The 23163-nt window shown below is 36.8% G+C and overlaps 1 protein-coding gene across 5 annotated transcripts in view; it reads right to left on the reverse strand.

The window, feature by feature from the left end:
- Rasal2 (RAS protein activator like 2) overlaps positions 1 to 23163 on the reverse strand; it is a 281212-nt gene that overhangs the window by 102439 nt on the left and 155610 nt on the right. Inside the window, exon 1 of one of the 5 annotated variants that reach the window (XM_031386114.1) lies at positions 22231 to 22742. The exons of 2 other annotated variants lie outside the window; for them this stretch is intronic. In XM_031386114.1, the coding sequence (XP_031241974.1) occupies positions 22231 to 22243 (13 nt within the window). In that variant the 5' untranslated portion in view covers positions 22244 to 22742. Of the gene's footprint in view, positions 1 to 9677; positions 11362 to 22230; positions 22743 to 23163 lie in introns of those variants that run through there. 2 more of the 5 variants (XM_031386096.1, XM_031386123.1) reach the window with 2 other exon arrangements.

Here is a 23163-nt window from a genome sequence, read left to right on the forward strand (position 1 = left end):
GACCAGATGTTAGACAATGAACTACTGACACTGCTGGGTAGTTTTGTTTCCATCGGATTGCATCTGTGTTCTGGTTCCTCTCTCTTGGGTTAAGAAGTAGATAGCTTTTTACTGTACAAAAAGCCCACAATGGGAAGACTCTGGACGTCTTAAGAGGCTGGGGCTTTAACTTAAGTTTCCAATGCAAAGGGTATCTCTAGTTCTTAGTGATAATAACCAGGCAATTTGACAAAAAAATTAAAAAAAAATAAATAAAAAATGATGCTGCAATACCAAGCTATCTTTTATTATGCCTTATTTCAGAGAAGTGTTTTAAATGAATTACATCTTTAATCCAGACAATAATTTTTTGGAACTGGAATTATCCTCCCCATTTTACAGACACTAAAACAAGATGTTCTAGTACTCTGCCCATGTCTGCCCAGCAGGCAAGAGGCAAAATGAGGATTAGAACCCACGCAGTCTGCATTTAGAGCCTGTGCTTTTAACCACCAGGCATGTTACTTTGTTCTCTGTGGGTTTACATAATAGGGCTATAACGGAGGGAGAAACTATAACTATAGAAACTCTAGTTTTCTTATTTGTTCCTAAAAATAACTAAAATAATTTTAACAGTATGTTCACAATTCTTTTATTTTAAAACTAAGGCATACATTCTAAGCATTTACTCCAAACAAGTCTATCAAGGAAGACACAGCCCTGGAATGCTGATGCTAGTAAGATTCTCCAAGTCAAAATACACAGAGCTGAGGCACCGGGGCAAAGGAGGAAGGCATGCCACTTAATAACAAAGTTTAACAATGACAAAAAGAATTAAGTAAGACTATCTGAAACTTATTTCTTATCTTAAAACACAAGGGGGAAAAGCTTTCAAGAAGATACTATGCCCTTGAACATTATTAAAGAAATCTTCAATATATGATAACTACCTCCACAAATTCTAGGAGTCTAAGTTAATCAAGGCCTTGCAAAGAATAATCTCTAAATAACTAATAGTATTGTTCAGCTCCAAATGACCATTTTGAGCATTTCAATCTAACTATAAGAATTTTCTAGTATCACATTTTTGGTGGGTTATAGATGCTGTCAACATTAGCCTCCAGCTTTCTACAGACAGCCCCTAGACTCCTCTAGCCTACTCTCCTTGGTTGCTGTTGTTTCTTCATTTTTATTTGTCAGAGACAAGGTCTTGCACAAGCTCACCTCACATTCACAAGATGCTCGGGTATAGGTGTGTGGCACTGTATTTGTCCTGTCTTAGGCGTTTCTGAGACTGATTTACTAATTTCTACTTCTTATTAGTAAGCTTCATAGTAATGTGTACCACCTTATTTATAGATGTGCTCTAAGGTATGTACACTATGTCATAAATGACTCAGTAATGTAACTGGAGGTATACAGTTAGAGTTATTGAAAGTGATTTCTGCATTCATGTGATAATTACAATAGATTTTCATTATGTCAAGGCATTTTAAGAACAGTTTAGTTCTCCCTCATATATAACTTTAATAGAATAGCGTACTAAAAAGAAAAAAATCCAGCTATTAGGGAGGCTGAAGCAGGAAGATCACTTTAGCCTAAAAGTTTGAGGTCAGCCTAAGCAATATAAAAAGAACCCCATCCCACAAAAGAGGGGGGGCATGGAAGAGAAATGGTGTAGAAAGAAAGAAAAGTGAGAGAGAATATGAATACAAATGACACAAATATATAGACCTTTAATATAAACATGAAACAATCACTTGTGAGAATAAAACGTGCACACAGCCCGGTATAAAACCAAAGGTAAGATACTGAACTATAAGATAAGTAACTACTGAAGTGTTACTGAAGTAACAGAAACGGGGGGGGGGGGGCACAATAATGTTGGTTTATCCCCTTTACATTCAGTCAGTATGGGCTGTCTTTGAAATGCTAATCAGCATCATTTTAGCCATCCATTAACATCCTAACCTAGGGCTTTTAAAAATGCAGATTGTGACAGGGATCTATCTCCTAGTTAGTACCATCAACTGTTCCCAGATGGGAACACAATATTATCCTGTCCACAATTATAAGTAATTTCCCCCAAACACTGCTTTTTCGATGGAATTACTTTACTACAGATCTTTACACAATCAGGCATTTAGGGGGAAAAAAGGTCAAATGCCTTCTTTACACATTCCTTCTCTGCCAACAATCTGCCTGAGTCTGACGATCTGTGGAAACAGGTCACACTCATTCTCTAGTGTCTTTCCTTATGTTGCACATTTACACAATGGAGTACTACTCAGGTATTAAAAACAATGACTTCATGAAATTCTTAGGCAAATGGATGGAACTAGAAAATACCATCCTGAGTGAGATAACCCAATCACAAAAGAACACACGTGCTATGCACTCACTGATAATTGGATGCATACCACTTATTTTGGATGCCCAAAAGCTCGGACTACTCAAGATACAATTCACAGACCACATGAAGCTCAAGAAGGAAGACCAAAATGTGGGTGCTTCGGTACTTCTTAGAAGGGGAACAAAACACTCACGGGAGCAAATGAGGAGGCAAAGTGTGGAACAGAGACTGAAGGAAAGACCATCCAGAGACTGTTCCACCTGGGGATCTATCCCATATACAGTCACCAAACCCAGACACTACTGTGGATGCCAAGAAGTGTATGCTGACAGGAGCCTGATATAGCTGTCTCCTGAGAGGCTCTGCCAGAGTCTGACAAATATAGAGGTATAGAGGTAGATACGCACAGCCAACCATTAGACTGAGCACAAGGACCCCAATGGAGGAATAGAGAAAGGACTGAAGGACCTGAAGGGGTTTGCAACCCCACAGAAAGAACAACAATATCAACCAACCAGACCGCCCCCACCCCCAGAGCTCCCAGGAACTAAACCACCAACCAAAGAGTACACATGAAGGGACCCACGTCTCCAGCCACATATGTAGCAGAGGATGGCCTTGTAGGGCATCAATAGGAGAGGCCCTTGGTCCTGTGAATGCTTGATGCCCCAGTGTAGGGGAATGTGAGGGCAGGGAGGTGGGAGTGGGTAGGTAGGTGGGGGAACTCCCTCATAGAAGCAGGGGGAGAGGGGAGATGATATAGGGTGTTTCTGGGGGGAGGGAGGACTGGGAAAGGGGTTAACATTTGAAATGTTATATCCAAAATAAAGAAAATATCCAAAAAAAAAAAAAAAGTTTTTACCCTCTTAACAAATTGTAGGTGACCTTCAACCACTTCTATAAAAGTAGGCCTACCTACTTCATATACATCTCTAAGTTCATACTGCTTGACTGTACGTTCTCTAGTTTTCCCTCATTGAGCAAAACAAACATACTGGCAGCTATACTAATGTTCTGCAGCTAAGCTCTTACATTCCCAGTTTCAGTAATGGTCTGTTCTACATTACAAACAAAATGAGTAGTCACATCAATTTTAAATGTTTCTTATATTTCTATCCATAATTACTTTTATTAAAATAGAGTAAAAGATAATAAATAAGTAACTTTTAACTAAAGAACTAAAAATGGTTACAAATATTGAGTCTGGATATCCCTTAACCTCTTTAATAGGCATATATATTTAGGATTTTATTCAGTTGAATTATACAGGACTACCATCTTATTATAAAAATAAAAGGTAAATTTTCAGCTTTCCAAATGGAAATAACTTTAATTTTTAGTTTTCCCATTATAAAATGGAATTGATTTTACCATCTGGACAAGTTTAACAATCAGCTTAAAACATTCATTAACTTGAATGATCAGCCATAATTGAGATTGTGATGAATAAGCTTCATGGAAGGTCAAGTATAAAAATCTTTGAAGGCTTTGGTGTATATATATACCATTCATTTAAAAATCCACAAAGTCCCAAATTTTATTAAGTACACTTAAATATAAGTTAATTATGTTTAATTTTTGATAGTTTCTAATTCAAATTTCATTTTCTTTAGATATCTGCCCAGTTTATTATTTTTAATTTTAGTTTTCTACTTACGCATCCCATCAGGAACTTTTTTGAAAGAGCATTTGTTCCCCTCACTCCCCTTCCTCAAACAAATTCCCTAAACAAAAGATTAAAAATCCGAAGTAACCAACAACTGGTGAGATGCCATACAATTCAATCAGCACGCTTGGGTCTCAACATAGTTCACAAATGTTGCAGGTTGTTTACATTGTCTACATTTTCAAGAATATACTTGTAAAGTTTTTTTAATGATAGTCTCCAGTTTAAAAAATATTCTGTCTTTAGTTATGTACATGTATGTGTATCTGTATATGAGTATTTATACTGTCATGGAGGACAGTAACATCAGATCCCCTGGAGTTGAAATTACGGATGATTGTGAGCCACCAGATGCTGGTGCTAAACTGGACTCAGGCGCTCTACAAGAGCGGAATATAACTCAAAGAACTTTAACAATAGCTCACAATTATTCTTGCTCTAAACCACTGAGCCATCTTTCCAGCCCATAATCTCCAACTTTTAATTAAGTTTTTAATTTTCTGTAATAGTTCCTTCTTCAGTTTTAACTGTTTGTACCTCCTATTTTGATCAAATTTTGTCGTTTCAATCTATTTTCTTTAGATTTTTAAGACAACAATTCTTGGCTTTATTGATTCTACCTTATGTATTTGTATTTTTCAGTTCATTATTATCTGTCTCATCATCATCTTCTTCAAAATTTCTCTGGAGTGATTTGTTCTTTTTTTCTAAAATAGTAAATTAAACACTTAGCTTATTACTTTTTATCTTTTTTTTTAATATAACAGGCTGTATTACAACTAGCTACAATATCACAATAAGCCGAACTTACAATGTCAGTAAAATCCCACAGGTTTTGTTTTGTTTGGGTTGGTTGTTTGCTTTATTGTTGTTATTATTATTTTTTGAGACAGTCTCAATATGTAGCCAGCATGGCTTCAAATTTGTTTTCTGCCTCAGTCTCCAGAATGTTGATGTTATAGAAATTGTAAAACAACAGAAAAATAAGAGAGGAAAATGGATTATCTGACAAGAGCAATTTCAACAATTTTAGACAATATTGTTTCAGTCAAAACATTTTATAAAACTTATCTTCAGTGCTGTCTTGAGACAGTGCTGTACTAAAAAAAGACCCCCATCCTACAGGAAGCAGGAGAGTATTAGATATTAAATAGTGTACACAGGCACAAACTAACTGTGACACATGACAGGGTGTAACAAATGCCCCCAAAGTTGAACAAGAGCTGTCATCTCCTCATTTCTCTCATTTCTGGGTTGTTGAATTTCAGCATGCATTCATTGTTGGTTTCTGGTTTCCACTGCCAAAACATTAACCCTGCACTTTAACTGGATCCTCAACCATAAGCCCACAAAGATGTTCTCTCAGGTACTCTCTTCTGTTGAAAAATCAATGACTCGCTATCCCTTTCACCCAAAACTTTGTATAAACCCCACCTTTGAAAAAGGGTGAGTTTCCTTTCTCTTTTAATAAAAAATATTTATTTTTATTTATTGTGTATGACTATTTTTCCCGCATGTTTGTATGTGTACCTCAAGGAATGATTGCTCCTTGTCTCAACTTCATTTCTGTTAGCATTACCATTATCCTGACCATTTTATTCTGATTTTCCACCTGTTTTGCTAACATAATAGCTCCTCACTTTTTCCATCTCTGCTTTTAACTCAAGCTTTGCAAATATTCACCTGGATTTAAGTTTACAAGTTGGTGGGAAGATGGAGGTGACCGAGTCTTCCTCCTAGAGCCATTTATAGGCCGCTAAGAAAGTTGAGCAGGTAAATGTACTCACTGTGTACGCCTGATGGCCCGAGTTTGAGTACTAGAGGCACCATTTTTTTAATGAGTACTAGGGCAAAAAGTGAGATGTAGTGGCACACATCTGTAACCTCAGTACTCCAATGGAGCAAATCAATTCCTGAAACTTTCTCTGCCCTTATAGTATACATGCATATACATATAGATCTTCATACACTAATAATACATATTTTAAAAACCCTATTAGGGGCTTTTAAAATCTACTTTAAAAAAAGTTTTTATCAGAGTTACTCATTTTATTTTATAATTGAGTGTTTTTCCTGCATGTATGTCTTTGCACCATGTGTATACTTGGTTCCCATGGAGGTCAGATGAGGGCATCAGATCACCTGGGTCTAGAGTTATAGATGCTGTGAATCACCGTATGGGCACTGGAAATCGAACTCAGGTCCTCTGCAAGAACAATAAGTACTCTTAACTGCTGAGTCATCACTTCAGCTCCTCATAATCTACTTTTATTGATAAGTAATCAAAACAATAATTACAGTGTGAGGGCTGAGAATTAGAACAGAAACACTCGTTGCATACTGGCTTACTGTAAAAGTGTTTACACTGGCTTAACTGTTTTTACTCTCTTTTTTTTCATAGTACTAATTTTAGATCTTTCTTCTTAAAAGTTTATTTTGACCTGGGCATGGTAGTACACACATTAAAATCCAGTGCCTGAGAGTTAATAGCAGGAAGATCAATGGTGTAAGCCTAGCCTAGGCTACATGAGATCCTATCTAAAAAAGCAAACATATGGTTTGAACACACAACTTTTTTTTCCCCCTCAAGTACTTTTAATTCTTTTCAACAACTTTCAGGATAAAATTGTCAGTCAGTCACTCATTAGCTTGTTACACTAATTTTTCCAGTATTCTTGAGTATCTTTCATTACTTCTCTACACAAGCCCCATTCTTTTTAAGTCGGTTTATTCACTGGACCTGAGTATAATTTAATATTCTGCATGGCACAGTTTTCATACAAGGAAAATCTACTATTTTTAATAAATATCTATTTGATCCTTTGGAGATTCATATTAAATCCTCTCCATTTGGCATTCATGAGAAATGAATTCTCACCTCTTCAAAGGCCCAAAGCAATTTTCACCTGAATAAATAATTTCACAACTAGGTACTGTCTTTTTTTGGCCACAGTTGTCTTGAATTATCATTGTTCTCACTTCTTCAGAATTCATACTTCCTTCCCAGCAACACTGTGTCTTCAGCAGTTCTGCCTTACAGTTCTTTGTACCCAATACAGTACCTAACAGTGTCTTGAGCACAATTTCTCTGAACTCTGTTGAGAGGAGAAGCAGATTTTGAGGTCCCACTGAAATGAGCAGTGGAATGTCAGGGGGGAATGCCAAAGTTTCACAGTAGGGATTTTAACTTTGTCTGATAGGTGAAATGAAAACCATGGAGTTTTGAGTAGAATAATGAACAAGTATAGTTTTTGAAGTTTTATCAACTTAGCATTGTGTCAAACTAATAAGCATATCTGAACATTATTGTTTAAAGTGACGTACTAGAGTCTAACAGCACGAACAATTTCTCTTGAATCTTTTCTGGACAGAAATTTGATTTGAAATCTGCAGAGAAAAAAATCATAGTTTGAAAGACTCTCTGACACAAAGTCTTGATGTCTTTCATCCTTTATTACTTTAAAAGCAGATTCAAGTTCTTTTCTCCCCCTTGGAATCTTCATTGGGCATAGTATGTTTTCATGACTGGTAACTGTTAGCAAATATCAAAGTTTCTATTTAATCCTCAACTCAGTACAAGCTGTACCTGAAAATTTTGCTCTTAGTTCTTCTCAAAGAGTTCAGTAAGTATTTTATTATTCATAGATGGAGATGGTAGCCATCTACAGTCAGGAAAGAGCTCTAATCCTGAAGCTAAGATTTACTAGCTGCATTTGGTGTCTCACAGCTATAATCCTACACTTGGGAGGCTGAAGGAGGACTCTGTTAGAGGCCAACCTGAGCTACACAATAGGTTCCAAGCCAGTCAGTGCTACAGAGTGAGTTTCTATCTCAAAACACCAAACCAACTCACACTCCATGACATCCTTACATCCAGGGCTCAGCCCTGCACAGCAAAGCATAGGATTCATGTCTGTATGCTCACTCAGCAACTCAGCTTCTTCTCTTATGGCATCCAAACAAATGTATTTATTATACATGCTAAACTTTCCTTTCATTAAAAAGAGGTAGACAATTGAAAATTATCTAAGCAGAAGTCAATTCAATGATGTATACAGATTTACATTTCCTCGCTAAGTAAGTCGTAGTATCCTCGTTCTCACCAGCTCTACTTGTCGGCAAACATGAATTACAGAAAAATTACCCCCTTAATCGGAGGACAGGGGCAGGGGTGGGCAAGAGGTAACACTGTAGTATTGTTTTAAAATTATTACTTAAACATCAGATTTAACCTTCTTTTTAGGTACAGTAAGATAAAGACAAAGAAAAAGGGGGAGAAGAGAAGGAGAGAGGGAGTGGAAGTGAGGAAAAGAAAAAGGAATGAGAGAAACTGAACAACTGGATAGCCAGAACTTACAGATGTATTAAACAGCACGGAAACAACGTTTAAAAAATGTCTGTCTCCTTCTCCTATGATACACTGGGTCCACGTTGTTGGCTTGCTGAAGGACATCTGTATTTGTTCCCTGAACTTCTGTGTCTCTATATGTAGGTGCTTGTATTGGGGCAATGAATAGCAAACAAGTAGAATGAGACCAGACTCCAAAGACACCAGAAGTTAAGAGGCATGCATAGTTTTATAGTTACACACATATTTAACCTAATAAGACCATGTCAAACAAAGAGTAGGATAAACATCTAAATATGTCTACCTGATGGGAGAACTGGAAAAGACTGGATTTGGGTGACCCCTTTATTTCTCAACTGCAGGAAAAAGGAAGCAGCTATAGAAGGCTAAGGTTGGAAAACCAAATTGAATTAAATAAAACAAAGGAAACTTATGTTAACTATGACAGATGTGTAAGTAAAGATGTATTTGGAACTGGCATTAGACTTATAGGTTTTAAAATAATATTCATAAAGAATTAACTGAAAGGCAAGGATTTCACTCATAATAAAGGTATACTAATATTTACAAACACATAGCATGACTAAAATTAATAAAAATGATACATTTGACGGCAATCATAATAAGCAGAAGTAATAGGCATGTGAAGTAAAGATTTATAACCTAACTTTTCTAGTTATCTATTGTATGTACAACTCCAAGACCAATAATTGCCACCTAGAAATTTATTTAAAAGCATCTGTAAATACAGAGTTAAAGCAATTTCTGTTCCATGTGTCCAAATTTTATATGCTCAGAAGAAATCTTTTATGATCACTACAAGTACACTTTGCACAAAAGCTACTTCATGGCTTTTCTCTCTCTCTCTCTCTCTCTCTCTCTCTCTCTCTCTCTCTCTCACACACACACACACACACACACACACACACACACACACACACACACACACAGCATTTTCCTCCCTCTCAAATGGCAAGCTTCACTGTTACTGTATTGAGAGCAGTGTAAATTAATAGTATATTTTGGCTATTAGTAGTTATCTACACACATGAACAGAAGGCGAGATGACATGAGGAGCTTTGTATAGAGCTACCACTCTTTGTTAAAGCAAAACAAATGGTCCCTTATCATTCTCGCATCTAGTGTGGGCAGGATATATCTACAGACAACAACAACAAAAAACTTGAAATACACACAACTCAAACACATTTTTTTCACTTCTTTCTTTCTTAAAAATACAAAGTTAGATTTAGAAAATTAAAATTGGGTATTGTTCCCCAAAGTACAAAAAGTTTGGACAACAAAGGGTTACAAGAACAAGAAAGCCCTACCTTACCCAGAAATGACAGAAGGCTCTTCTCCTCTTCGGTGCTACTATCCAACCACTCGGACACATCACCGGGGGAAAGGAGACTCATTCTCCAGCCAGAAAACTTTTCCATACAGAATACAATTACTGAATGATGAAGCGGGAAGAAATGGATAAAGAGACTAAATTCTTGGGGGTGGTGGGGTCCAATACTAAAATTGTGGGTTAGGCTGTAATGATGAAAGAAAATGTGATCCTCCCTCCACTCTGAATTCTGTCTCTGACATCAATCTAACACAACAGTGGGGGTGGAACGATGAGGAGCATAGAAAGGGTTAAAAGAGGATGGTAAGATAGAGGAAAGAGAGATTTGTTCTCTGTCTCTTTTTTGTTCAGCTTTAGCCTGAAAGAGAAAGCCAGCATAAAATTGAATAATGATGTGTGTTTAATGACAGGAGAAAGCATGGGGAAATAAAGAATAAAGACACTCAAAGAAAATAAAAGGAGAGGATGCCCTACACTGGAAAGAGCTTCGATAACCAGACAGCACAATAGCTAATCAGCTAGGTAAAGCACATCATCAAACAAAAACAAAGATACAAGAACAAACTCAGCATTTTTGTTGTTGTTGTTCTGAAAAGAAAGGTTTTCAAATTTCCTTTCAGTCAGAATTGCAGCTCCCTAGCCCTTCCCTGCCTTGGCTGCTTCAGCAGCACCCCAGCCCCCTCCAGGAGGATTTCCTGTGAGCAAAGGCAGGTTGATAAATCAGTGAATAGGAAGCTCTCATCTCTCCTTTTCTTCTCCTCCTCCATTCCTCCCCCCACCTCACATGGCGACTGCATTGATCGACAATAATGGGATCTGTAACAGACTGCCAACAGCAACATTAAGGATATTACAAGTCCGCTTCAGAAGAATTCGAGCTGGTGGTTGGAACTTGGGGGCAATTCTGGGCTTCCAGTCAATAGCTGTCTTTCTTTGCAAGAAAGAAAGGATACGTGCGTGTCTGCATGTGTCTCTGTGTGTGTGTGTGTGTGTGTGCCTGCGTCTGTGTGCGTGTATGTATGTGTGTGTGTGCGCGCCTGTGTGTGTGCCTGTGTGTGTGCCTGTGTGTGTGTGAGACAAATCAAGCTGACCCACTGAGAGTCAGCTGAAATCATCACTTCAGACTCTCCCCCCACCTAACAGTAGGATTTACTAGGTTCTGCATCGAATTTTCACTGTAAGTGCTCCTGTTACTGCACAGTACTTGTTTACATAGTGGTTTTCCCCATTATACCCTATGCCTTTAGAAAGCAAAACCTATTCTATTAATTACAAAAATCAATGTCTAACACATGGATGTCGTGAATGCTATTACTGAAGGTGAGATTGTATTTCTTGTATAAAAGATAATATTAAATGATCTCATATTTCTGACTGAAAATTCCTTCACATTAGTTTTCATGTTAACAATCAAAATAAAACTTACTTATGTTATATCTTATTTACATGAACAAAGAAAAATACAGACTTACAATATCTGCAAAACAATTCTGCTCTATTAAATCTTTCCTGTAAACTGAGTGAATAAAGTAAGTTCTCTGTTGGAACTATATCAATATGTAAAGCACCACACTGGTTTCCCCCCATTAACCTGACTTAAGTATGACTTCATTCATCCTTTGTCCTTAAAAATAAGAAAATAAAACTTACCCAAAGACACTGTTCCCTCAATTACTTGATATTCCCCAATTTCATCCCAGCTGCCTGTACTTACATGTTTAGATTCATTCTACATTAGTGCTGATATAAGCCAAGCACTATTTTAAGCCCTGAGATAGAGACAGCTGCAAACAACACAGTCAAAATCTCTGGCCCGAAGGGGCTTAGAGCGTTTGTTAAAGTAGTAAATAATAGGCAAGATTAAAATGCAAAGTGCATACTATATTTGATAGTAAATAGCACAAAAAGAAAACAAAGAAGTGAGCTGTTTGATTTTACAGCAGGTAGTAGTTAGTCAGCCACACCACCAAGTGGTGACAACATAACGTAGTGGCTCTCTCAGGAAGAAGGAAGGACCCGTTAAGCTGAGAAGCAAGAAAAGCAAGAAGTTGGCACAGCTAGACTGGAAAAGGAGAAAGACAAAAGGTGGCCAGGTTCATGAAGTCACTGGATCCTTCACCATGTAAAATTTCAGGGTTTTGGCACTTTGCCCTAGTAAAAGGAAAAATCTGGGGGGTTGCTGGGCTACATAAGGCTGTTTTGTTGTGAGAGCTGTTATGAAATACAATTCACATACCATCACAATTATTCCTCTCAAGGTAAACTGTTATTTTGTTTTGGTGCTAGGCATTGATCCCAGTACCTTAGACTAAACACATTTAGCTCTAATTCCCTTAGCCTTAAAGTATTTTTAGAATAATCAAAAAGCTGTTCAACCCTCACTATTACTTAATTCCAGAACATTTTTCACTGCCTCAAAGAACCTGTAAAGCCCTCAGTCGCTTGTCCTATTCCTCCAGCTCCTGAGCTGCTATCTTTCCTAAGTTTTGTCTCTGAAATTGCCTAGTTTGGACTTTGTAGAGGAGGTCTTTGTCCTTGTTTTCTTATGCTAGAGTTCATCCAGACTTCGCAAGTATAGTACTGTATTACTTTCTACTCATGTATATTTGGGTTGTTTATATTTTACCAATATTACAAACAATGATGTCATGAAAACCTGTACATAAGTTTTTATGTAGAGGCCTGCATTTTAATAGAATATCAAAATAAGATGTTTTATATATAATCTGTATTTTTATTACACTTTGTCTTCCAATTTAAGAATCATTTTATTTTTCCTCCAAAATCTTTTGGGATACATTCTTCTTGATGAAACTAAAACCTCTTACTAATTTTCTTTTTTCCTTTTGTATTATTCTTGCACATGGGCAAAGATTAATACTAAATACTAATGAATGGTGGTGGCAGGTAGTATATGGCATATCATCCTTTCTAAAGCAACATCTAAGTGGGCAAAGTAGTAGAAATACTTTCCCTGTATTTTTATGTAATTTCACATTTAACGACAAGGCACAAGAAAAGTGTAATGAAACCCCTTTTCTAGACTCACCAGATGTCTACATACTTCCACCTTTGCTCCACTAGTTTCTGTGTATGTATCATTTTGAACACGTGCATTTTGAAATCATCTATGAAAATTACAGGCATTATGTCCTTAGCCATAAACTATTTTCAGAGAAGTTTTTTAAACAAAGAAAAATCTCTCATATAACTAATATTCAAAATTATGAAACTTAACATTGGCATTCATTGGTATTTTAAGAATAAAATTAAAGATGCTACTATGTATATAGTCTACCATCTGAATTTTACTTTGTATCACAGACTTTTGTTTGAAAAATGAATCTTCTGGAAATGAAAAGATGGCTCAACAACTAAGAGCACAGGCTGCTCTTTCAGGGGACCCAGGTTCAATTGCCTACCACATGGAGGCTTATAACTGTTTTAAACTCCAGTCCCAGAGATTATTGTGCCCTCTTCTGGCTTCTGCAGGCACCTGGCATTGCAAAGTGAGCAAGACATACATACAAGTAAAATACCTACACTCATAAAATCCAATTATCCTATAAAAATCGTTAAAAACTGAATACAAGTATAAGTTAAAGTATAATGTGTGTGTGAGTGTGTGTGTGTGTGTGTGTGTGTGTGTAAATAATGTTTCAAATTTTGGAGGGACTTCTGAATATATTGACACTCAGTGCACCCTTGTGATAGAGAGCTACAAGAGTAACTGTCTCCAAGACAGCTAACTAAAAGACAGTGGCTCTAATTCCATTTTGTTACTGCTTTGGCTAGGTACAAAACTCTTCCTCTAAGAAGCTTAAACTGAATGCAAAACTATAATTTTAAAATGTTTTTTAAGAGACTTTTAAAGTTTTTATTTATTTGCTTTGGTTTGTGTGTGCATGTGCATGCACATGAGTGTGACGGTCCAAGGACAAATTGTAGGAGTCAGTTCACTCTACCCACGCACCCCAGCTCTCAAGTCTTTTGTATGTACGTCATGCATCCCCAAGGGTCGGTCTCTCACTGATTTCATTTGCTCCCCACTTTCCTTCTGTATTTAGTCCTGATGAAATTAATGAAGCTAAGATGAACTTTCACTTACTTGGATTCAGAAAACAAAGGCAAAGAGGAACAGGATATTAGTAATAACAGTAGCTGTAGCCTTGCCATGAAGGGATTCAGCACAGAGGACGCTCTGATACCCTTCGGTGATATTAAAGGAAACAAACAGGAAAGGAAGTAACATCATTACTAAGAACCTCCAAAGGCTGATTTTATTTAAAGGAGCTGAAGACAGTCTCAGACTGAAGGTGATAAGATTCTTTTAAGCTATACTTTGAAGAAAAGTTAAAACTATAGTTAATTTAACAGAAAACTCTTCTCCAAAACACCCTAGAAAGTAGCTAATATGTAATTTTAAAATTTTTCCCCAAAATAAAATTAAACTTAACAATCAATTACTCAAACAATATACAATTTGAAGTGTAAGATTTATCATCCAATATAAAATGAATAGTAGCTACTTAATATTTACTGAGCGTGTAAATAGGTAAACAGGAGTATCTACATTATTATGACTATTAAAAAGTTGAAAATAAATAAGATAATATCTCCTCTAACTACTGCTAGGCCAAACAGCTTTTTAAGTAATTGTGAGACTAAAAGGAAATAGGTCAGATGCTCATTTACATGTTTAACCTCATTACTCCTTATGCATGAGGATGAGTCAACATCTCTTCACTTATAAACAGGAAAGCCAAGATTTAAATGATGAAATCATACTGCCTAGTGAAGAGGAGTCAGTAGGTGTGCCACTCCAGAGATGAAAATCCATATACTTTCTATAATAGAGGGTTTTTTTTTTAATTAGCAATTTTAGCTATTTAGGATGAGGTATAAACAGAAAAGGCAATAGTCATTATTTGTGAATTAAAGTATTTTGCTTGCTTAACAATTTTTCTAAAGTTGAGGTCAGTTGCAAATAACAAGCAACCAGAACACCTAGTTTCTAATGTAAAATAATAAAAGTCAAATTGAATTTAAAGTTTCATTGTTTTTACATGATTCTTACCCATAGAATTTCACTAATCATTACCACTGCATATAGCTAGCTCCACGTATGGCTGTGTTTCATGAATGAACAAATAACTGCATTTCCATGTCTAGTAAGGATGTTGACCTTAAGACACTTAAGGAGGCTAGGTTTTGCTATGTTTCATAAATTTTCCATTGCTAACCTCAAAGACGGAAACAAGTGTCTATTTTTACCATTGTTGTAAGTGGTATATTTAAAGTAAAAGTACACAGCATATTTAGAAGAGAAAATCTAGCATATGGTTTTAAGGGGGGGACTACAATTTAGACCTGTGATACCTAGAGAAAGTTCATGGGTACAGGCAAAGAAACAGCGGAAAATGAAAAGGTAGCCTATATTTTGTGAGGAAATATTTGCCAACTGAATATCTGAAAAGGGTTAATATCCAAAAACTAATCACAGAACTCAACAACAAAACTGGAATAAACTGATTCAAAAGCTGGCAAAGAGCCTGAATGAATATTTTTCAGACGTATAAATGGCTAACACTAGGGCTGGGGAGATGGGCTGACTTGCTGTGCAAACATGAGGGCCTGAGTGGAGATCCCATGTAACAAGATGGGCATAGCAGCCCACGCTGTAATCTTAGTGCCATAAAGACACACAGACAGGTCTTCAAGATGTGTTCACCAGGTAGCCACCAGCTAGGTAAAAAGGTGAGCTCCTGGCACAAACAAAGGGAAGAAGAGCAAAGAGAGATACTGATATTAAACTGTGGCCTCCATATATCCAAACACACCAGCAGACATGCATAACCCACATAAAAACTGAAGGAAAAAAATCCAATGTCAACTTCTGTTTTCTACATATGCACTCATGGGTATGCGCAACTCTGCACACACATTGGTACACATAGGCTAACACAGAAAGTGGGGAGGAAAGGCCAATAGCTGTTCAAAACAATAGCCAGCAACACCACTATGAGGGAAATACAAAACCATAGTGACTCATTACATGGTGAAGGTGATGGTACCGTCACTGTCAGATTACAGCTGTTACATACTCTACTCCACAACAGCTCAATATAGTAAGATATTTTGACGGCTTTAAAGACTGTGACGCAGGTGTGAGAACAGAACACAAAGGTGGTCTTCAGGAAATAATAATAATAATAATAATAATAATAATAATAATAATAATAATAATAATAATCCTTTCAGTAAAAATGACCATAGATCTCAGTCCTATATATTCACAGGCTGTAAGGTGCGGAAAAGGACTGAGCATCTAGCTTGGCAAGAAAACACAACCTAGTCTACTTCTTAGTTGGGCCTTGTAATCTTCTCAGAAGAGAATAAGCTAGACTCTATCTAGTCTGGAAAATAATAAAGGTAAAATAAGAATTGTGACTTGCTAAGTTGGTAGTATATGGTTATCTGAATATAAAATTAATATAGGGTCCAGAGAGATGGCTCAGAGGTCAAAGTCACATGTGACAGAACACATATATACTCCCAACCCCCCTATAGTGAAATGACAGGTAGAGACAAAATCACCTGGAAGCTTGGAAGCCAACATGCCAGGAATATGGAGCACAGTGGCAAAATAACAGACTCCACCCAACAAGCAGAGGTCGTCCTCTCAGGCTTTATTTTGTGTTGTATAAAATATAGATTGTTCATTTTCACTGTTGTATAGAATTCCACTATGCAAACAAATAAAAGTTTGTCCATTCTGCTATTGATGGATATTTGGGTAGTTTCTGATTTGTACCTATCAAAAGCAGTGCAGTTCTGTACAATTTTGTACAGGTTCCTCAGTGACCATTTCTGTACTACACTTCTGTTCAGGATTGCTGGGTCACAGAGCATTGTCCAACCCTGAACCTTTCAAAGGGGGTCTCCAAAGTAAACACCCCTATTTATACATTCAACAGTCATATGTACGGTTCTCCCCTCCCCTAGATTGTAAGCGGCACATGGTATTTTCTGTTTTTGATATTTTTGCCATTTTGATGGGGCATGATTCTATGTTGGGAGCTTCTCTCCAGAGACTAGATGGCCTCCTATGAAATGCACACTCTGGCCTTGTCTTTTTCTTACAGATATGTACTGAGTGTATCTGAGAAAATTTAATATAAGCATCAATAAGACCGAAGCTAACCCACAGAACCTCCAACCCTTTCCATCCTTTTATTCAGCTTAAACATAGATGAAGACAAAAAGTCTACATTTAAATGTTACAATATTACACCTTCTGAGAAACTTAGTGGGAAACTGTCCTAAGCCACAGCATGTTAGAGCAACAAGAAAGTCAGACTTTCTGGGGCCAATATTTAATTAAAAATTCACTGTCAAATAAAATTTGCAGCTATTCACAGTAAGCTATGCTTCTGGGGAAGGAAGGGAGGCTGGTGATGTGACTGGATTTTTCTCCTAAGGAGAACTGCATGGAAACCTAGCTTCTGCTTTTAAATGCCCTAGCACTTGACAAAGCGAGCAAAATAAAGCAGTATTATCAAGGCCAGCCCCAAGAAGTTCCACTGAGGCATGGACGGTCTGCATGACCTTGCAAATGCTGCCAAAGGGACATTAGTTTTATTTCTCTTAATGACAGTAACAGCTCCTGGGATTCCTTCTGGAGATGGCTCAGAGAATGGTGCAGACCCTAATGGGGGTAGGGTTGCACTTTTTGCTAATTTACCTACAAAAGTTGATCATTAATCATTTACTGAATGTTATTTTCATAAAGGAATGGAAGAAATAAAACCAGAATACTAAAGGCATATTTTAAAAATGATAGCAGTTATAGCCAAGCAAATAATTATAAGTAAAATAATGTAGTGCTTACCACTGGAGGGAAGTATGGGAACATTTCATTGAATTTCAAGTGTGGTAAAAGGCTCCCAAAGTAACTTCAGGATATTTGTTAATATATATAGTATGTATGTATGCATGTATGTATGTATGTATGATATATATGCATGTATGTATATATGATATGTATGTATGTAGGGTTTATAAAGTAACTTCAGGATATTTGTTAATATATATAGTATGCATGTATGTATGTATACATATATAATAAAATATTTATTAATTAAGAGTCGTAGACTTCAGCTCTGGTGGAGATTCACTACAACGAGCAGGCTGCATGTGATGCACTCCCTGTTACGTTGCTTTTCTGTATTCTGAGACAATAGAGATGAGAAGCGCTCACTAGGAACTCTTAGAAAGCAGGTCTGCACAGGACCGCTTTCCCTGTCCCACAGGCAGCACACCTTTTCCTGGCCTGGACTCAATCCTCTAACTCATGTCTGTTTCCACACAGGTGGGGGTTCTTTGCGGCTCTTCCTATGCTCACTGCAACACACATTCCTCTTTATAAATCCCATCTCATTGATCTACTTGACATTTAGTATTCTATGTGTTCTTGAAAAAGGAAACTATTTAAGTAGGGAACCAAACATCTTCAGTTATATAATCTGATTTGAAGTATTTTAGGAAAAAAAAGTAGCAGTACTTCAAGTCTTCAGCTAGCTAAAGCAGTAAGCATGGATAGCAGATTCCACAGCCTTTCAAACTGCCCATAAGACATCACAGTCATTTGCCCCGCCCAGCAAAGACCTCTAAACTGAATGACCCCACCTGCTCCTGGAGGCTCAAACTGCTTACTTTCTAAGATCAGGCATGAAAAAGAGCAAGCAGAAGCAGGTAGTTCTTCTTCAAAGAAAAAGGCTGCAAAATCTAATTTCCCCAGCATGCTGTAGCAACTCATTACCTGTAAAAAGCTATGGACCCATGAATAAAAAACCGTGCCATCCAGAGTCAAGGAACTGGCAGATCTCCTCCTCACCTTTAAATTCAGTGCTTCTGATTCAACTCAATACCAGAGTCTGGGTGGGGGAAAAATACATCAGAGAAGACAAAGCCCTTCAAGAGAATTCTGATCTTTGATTCACTTAAGTTTCTCTTGTCAAGTATGTACAGAAAAAGAGTGGTATTGCTGAAGACTTCTGAACACAAGCTGACCATGGTCACAGGAAAACAGGAATCTTAGTACACCCCAGCACTTGAAAATCTCAGGCAGCAGAAGAAAATTTATATTTAGTGTAGAGCCATGACCAGAACAACAGGGCACAGAGACACTACTCTTCCCCTTGTATCTCTCAGGTGTAAAATGGTGTCGAGTTACTTTTCACCAAAACCAAAACCCAGAGCAATGCAAACAAGAACAATCATGAACAATCACCAGAGAGCATCAAAGGACAGGAGAGAAAGAAAGCTGTAATATTCAGCACTCCTGTTCAGATGGCTGCAGAGGCAGATGGGAAACAGACAGTTTCTGAGGAGGGATTCCTGGAACTGTGTGTGAGTAAATAATTAACTTCACAAATCAGGGTGTTACATATGCTCAGCTTCATGTCTGTGTCCCTGATCTTTTGCCTTCATTTTACTTGAAGAGACAATCCTTATAGACTTTATCAAAAGACAAAATAGAATTGTATTTAAGAGGAAATATGAGAAGTAAAAGGAATCAGTAAAAAGAAGAAATCTTGGGTGGAGAGATGGCTAAGCTAAGAGCACTGACTGCTCTTCCAGAGGTCTTGTGTTCAATTCCCAGCAACCACATAATAGTTCACAACCATGTGTAATGGGATCTGATGCCCCCTCTTCTGCTGTATCTAAAGATAGCTACAATGTATTCATACACATAAACAAATAAATAAATTTATTTAAAAAGAAGAAAAGAAATATTTTCAGTTACTCAAAGTTTTGATCAACTATAATAAAAAATGACTATAGAATGGCTTTCCTTCTTTGGTAACTTAATACATAACCTGCTTTTTTATGAAGATATATGTAGTTAAAGAAATGTATAAAACTAATAATAAGGGGTATCTTGAGTAGTGGAAACGGTCCTTCTAGGACACACCTATTCGACTGCCTCCTCCACATGGGAGAGTTCCATCTGCTCCTTGCTGCCCAGCCTCATGCCATTCCCATTTTAAACCGATACATCGTTGCTTTTTGCTATTCTAAAAGCCTGAGGCTTTACTGTCTGAACTCACATGCAGAAGAGAGAAGGACACTTTCTTCCCTTTTTGGCACAGCAGTGTGGTTCATAATGATTAGGCTGATTAGTTTGGGGGTTGGGCTGTCTATTAACAGTTCATTTCACCTTAACTCAGTAAAACACTACCAACGGAATATGCATTCGATCATTCCTGGCATACGGAAACAACATTCAGGTCAAAGATCCATCTTAATTTCCCCTACTCTTTCTATCCTGTGATGTACACACAAACCATAATATTCATATAGACCACATCAGTTCTTTCACGTATTTTAAGAAAGATGAAACTGAAGACAAGACCCCAAGCCTTACATAGTTAAAGGTAAATACTATCAAGTTGTATGTATTATTCAGTCATTATTTCCAGTCTTCAGACCTCTTTTAAACTTAAGTAATGGGTTGTCCAGTAAGACACACAGTGAATAGTCTCTTGTTTCCTACTGGGTGGAGAATTAACTTTACAATGGTTTCTGAGATAGCCCAGAGTAATAATGAAACTATTCCTTACAACCTACTGCCCATCCCCCACATACTTGGAAATCAGCATTGAATTTACACAGGTCTAGCCATAGGTTCATTCCTACTGGAATGAACGTTAGCAATCAATGCAGAAGAATAAGTATCTTCACTGTGCTTATAGCTAAATCAGACTAACTTGTTCTCAGAAGTTTTAAAGAGTCATGCAAATGATTTTGGCAGTGACTATCATTATTTAGCTCACTAGAATAGTGTAGTTTTCATCACAATGGTCTCCAGAAAACTGGAAGGGGCAGCAACTTTTTAAAGAGACTATATGACAATGTATGAAGACAGATGTCCTGGCTTTCAAGGTCCTCCACTTAAGTTATCCTCTAACAGAATTCAGGAGGTAAAAACAGAGAACTCTCATGAATGGAGAAAAGCAGAGCTGGTTGAATGCTTTAAAAACTCTGTCTTATCCTTTAAATTAATATAGGAAAGACATGATATAAAAAAATTTATTTTTGCTTATAGTAAAAGATAATGTATATAAAATGGAGATTTCTTTTTTTTTTTAAAGATTTTAATTTTTATGTATATAAGTACACTGTAGCTGTACAGATGGTTGTGAGCCTTCATGTGGTTGTTGGGATTGAATTTTGGATCTCTGCTTGCTCTGGTCAACCCCGCTCACTCAATCCCTGCTCACTCCAAGGCCCAAAGATTTATTTATTATTGTAGATAAGTACACTGTTGCTGTCTTCAGACGCACCAGAAGAGGGCGTCAGATCTCATTACGGGTGGTTGTGAGCCACCATGTGGTTACTGGGATTTGAACTCAAGACCTTCAGGAGAGCAGTCAGTGCTCTTACCCGCTGAGCCATTTCACCAGTCCTAAAATGGAGATTTCTATATAGGAAATTTACTTATACAGAAAATTTCTAAGACTTCAAGCAGAGTTTTAACTTCATATACAGATACAAAATGTGACTTATGTAATGTATAAATTATTAAAAATAGCAATATAAGGTAGACTTTTTCATAACTATAAGCTATCTATTAGTAAATATTTAATTTATAATTGGTTAATACATAATTCAAGAATATGTACTAGTAACAATTTGATAATAATCCTCAATATTTTCTTCCCATAAGATTTTAATGTGAGTTCATAATACATCTGATTTATTTAGGCAATTACTCATCATTTATGAGATTAACAACTAGAGTATAGATAAAAATATGAGATCTAAATATAAACAGGATCACACCAAAACTAAACAAATAAACCAAAAGGCATTAACTGAGAATTAAGAAATCTAGGTTTTCACTTGAGCAGGTATCAAAGTCCTTAGGTTTCAGTGTTCTCGCTGAAAATGAAGATAATGGGCTGTATAGATAGTCTTTAAAGCCCCAGATTTAACTTCCATTGAGTTAACCAGTTAAAATCTCTAAATCGGCATCTGCCAGTAGAGAATATTAAAAGGTAACCTTTTGTAACCAGAGCAAGCACACTTTCCATATGAATACTCTTACTGTTGTCTATGGATCTAACCTGTTGAACTTTCTGAATGACAATTATAGTCTACAGAGATTCAAGCTGAATGAATGTTCTGTCTCTCGGAAGTTGAGTTCTACCAATTCCCAGGTATCTTTAGATTTTGTGAAGATTTTTTTGAGGCAGATTCAAATAAATATTGGTTTCATATATTATTAATAAGATCAGCAAATGTTAATATTCTGCTATGTTCACTACTCCTTTAATTCTAGAATGGTGCTTTTGTGTTGGATTTTGTGCTAGAATATTGACAGTCTCTACACATATTTCTGTAAACACACAGAAGTGAAAAAAGCTTCATTTTTAAAAAATACTCATGATGGTAAATGCTACTTTTACATAACAAAACACGTTCTCTTAACTATACACAAACATTTAATTCCTGGCAGTTCTTACCTGGGGTCTGCATTCTTTGAAGTTTCTGGGTGTTGCTAGCATGATCGTTCCGGCATCGGTCAGAAACTCCAAACACTTTGTGTACAGTGCCCGCCTGTGCTTGCTCCCCTGTTCTCTCTCTCTTTTTACTCTCACTCTGTGCCTCAGACAGTTTGGAATGCAGAAAAGCCAGAGCCAGTGCCAGTCAAAGTCAATCCACCCCCTCCTTTCTTGTGCTGGAGAGCACTGAACAATAGCCACTCTTCCTAGCTCACTCACCACCGAGTCTCTTTCATTAGCACTGAGTACAAAAACTGTCAGGAGGAGCAATGGGATTAACCCAGCGAGGTAACACCCCCCCATTCCAAGGGTAGGAGGACAGATTGCACTTCTTTTTGGGTATTCTAAGAAGTAATTGAAAAAAAAAAGACTTTAAAATCTGTCCCATTTTAAGGCTAGAAAAATAAAGCTAATTTCAGACCCTATTTTGGAATGTTACTGTACTAAATCAACAAAAACTTTTAAAGTACACAAAATGGAGTAAATATATTTTACAGACATCTCAGTATCTTTTAAATTACTTTATTTAATCAAACCAATTTAATGTCTTATGATGAAAATATCTTGTATTTAGAAAAGTTTATTTCCATAAGGTTCCTTGTTCAGATCTTAAACAGGAATTTCATTTTAGTACAAAGATAGTAACTGGAGAATAACTTTATACAAAGAGATTCTACTAAACTAGTTTCCTACTAGGCCTGATGAAATTATAGATAGCATCACACACTTAGTCATCATTTGAGTCTAAAATAAGACACACACTCAGGATATTTTTCTACACTCAATTCACTAAAAAGAGAAAAGAAAAAAAAAAGAAGGCAGGTTAACAGTGTGACCATGACTGCTGGCGTGAGGACCTAATGCACTTCATTGCTACAGTGTGACCATGACTGC

This window comes from Mastomys coucha, unplaced genomic scaffold (assembly GCF_008632895.1).
Source record: "Mastomys coucha isolate ucsf_1 unplaced genomic scaffold, UCSF_Mcou_1 pScaffold1, whole genome shotgun sequence".
Lineage (NCBI taxonomy): Eukaryota > Metazoa > Chordata > Mammalia > Rodentia > Muridae > Mastomys > Mastomys coucha.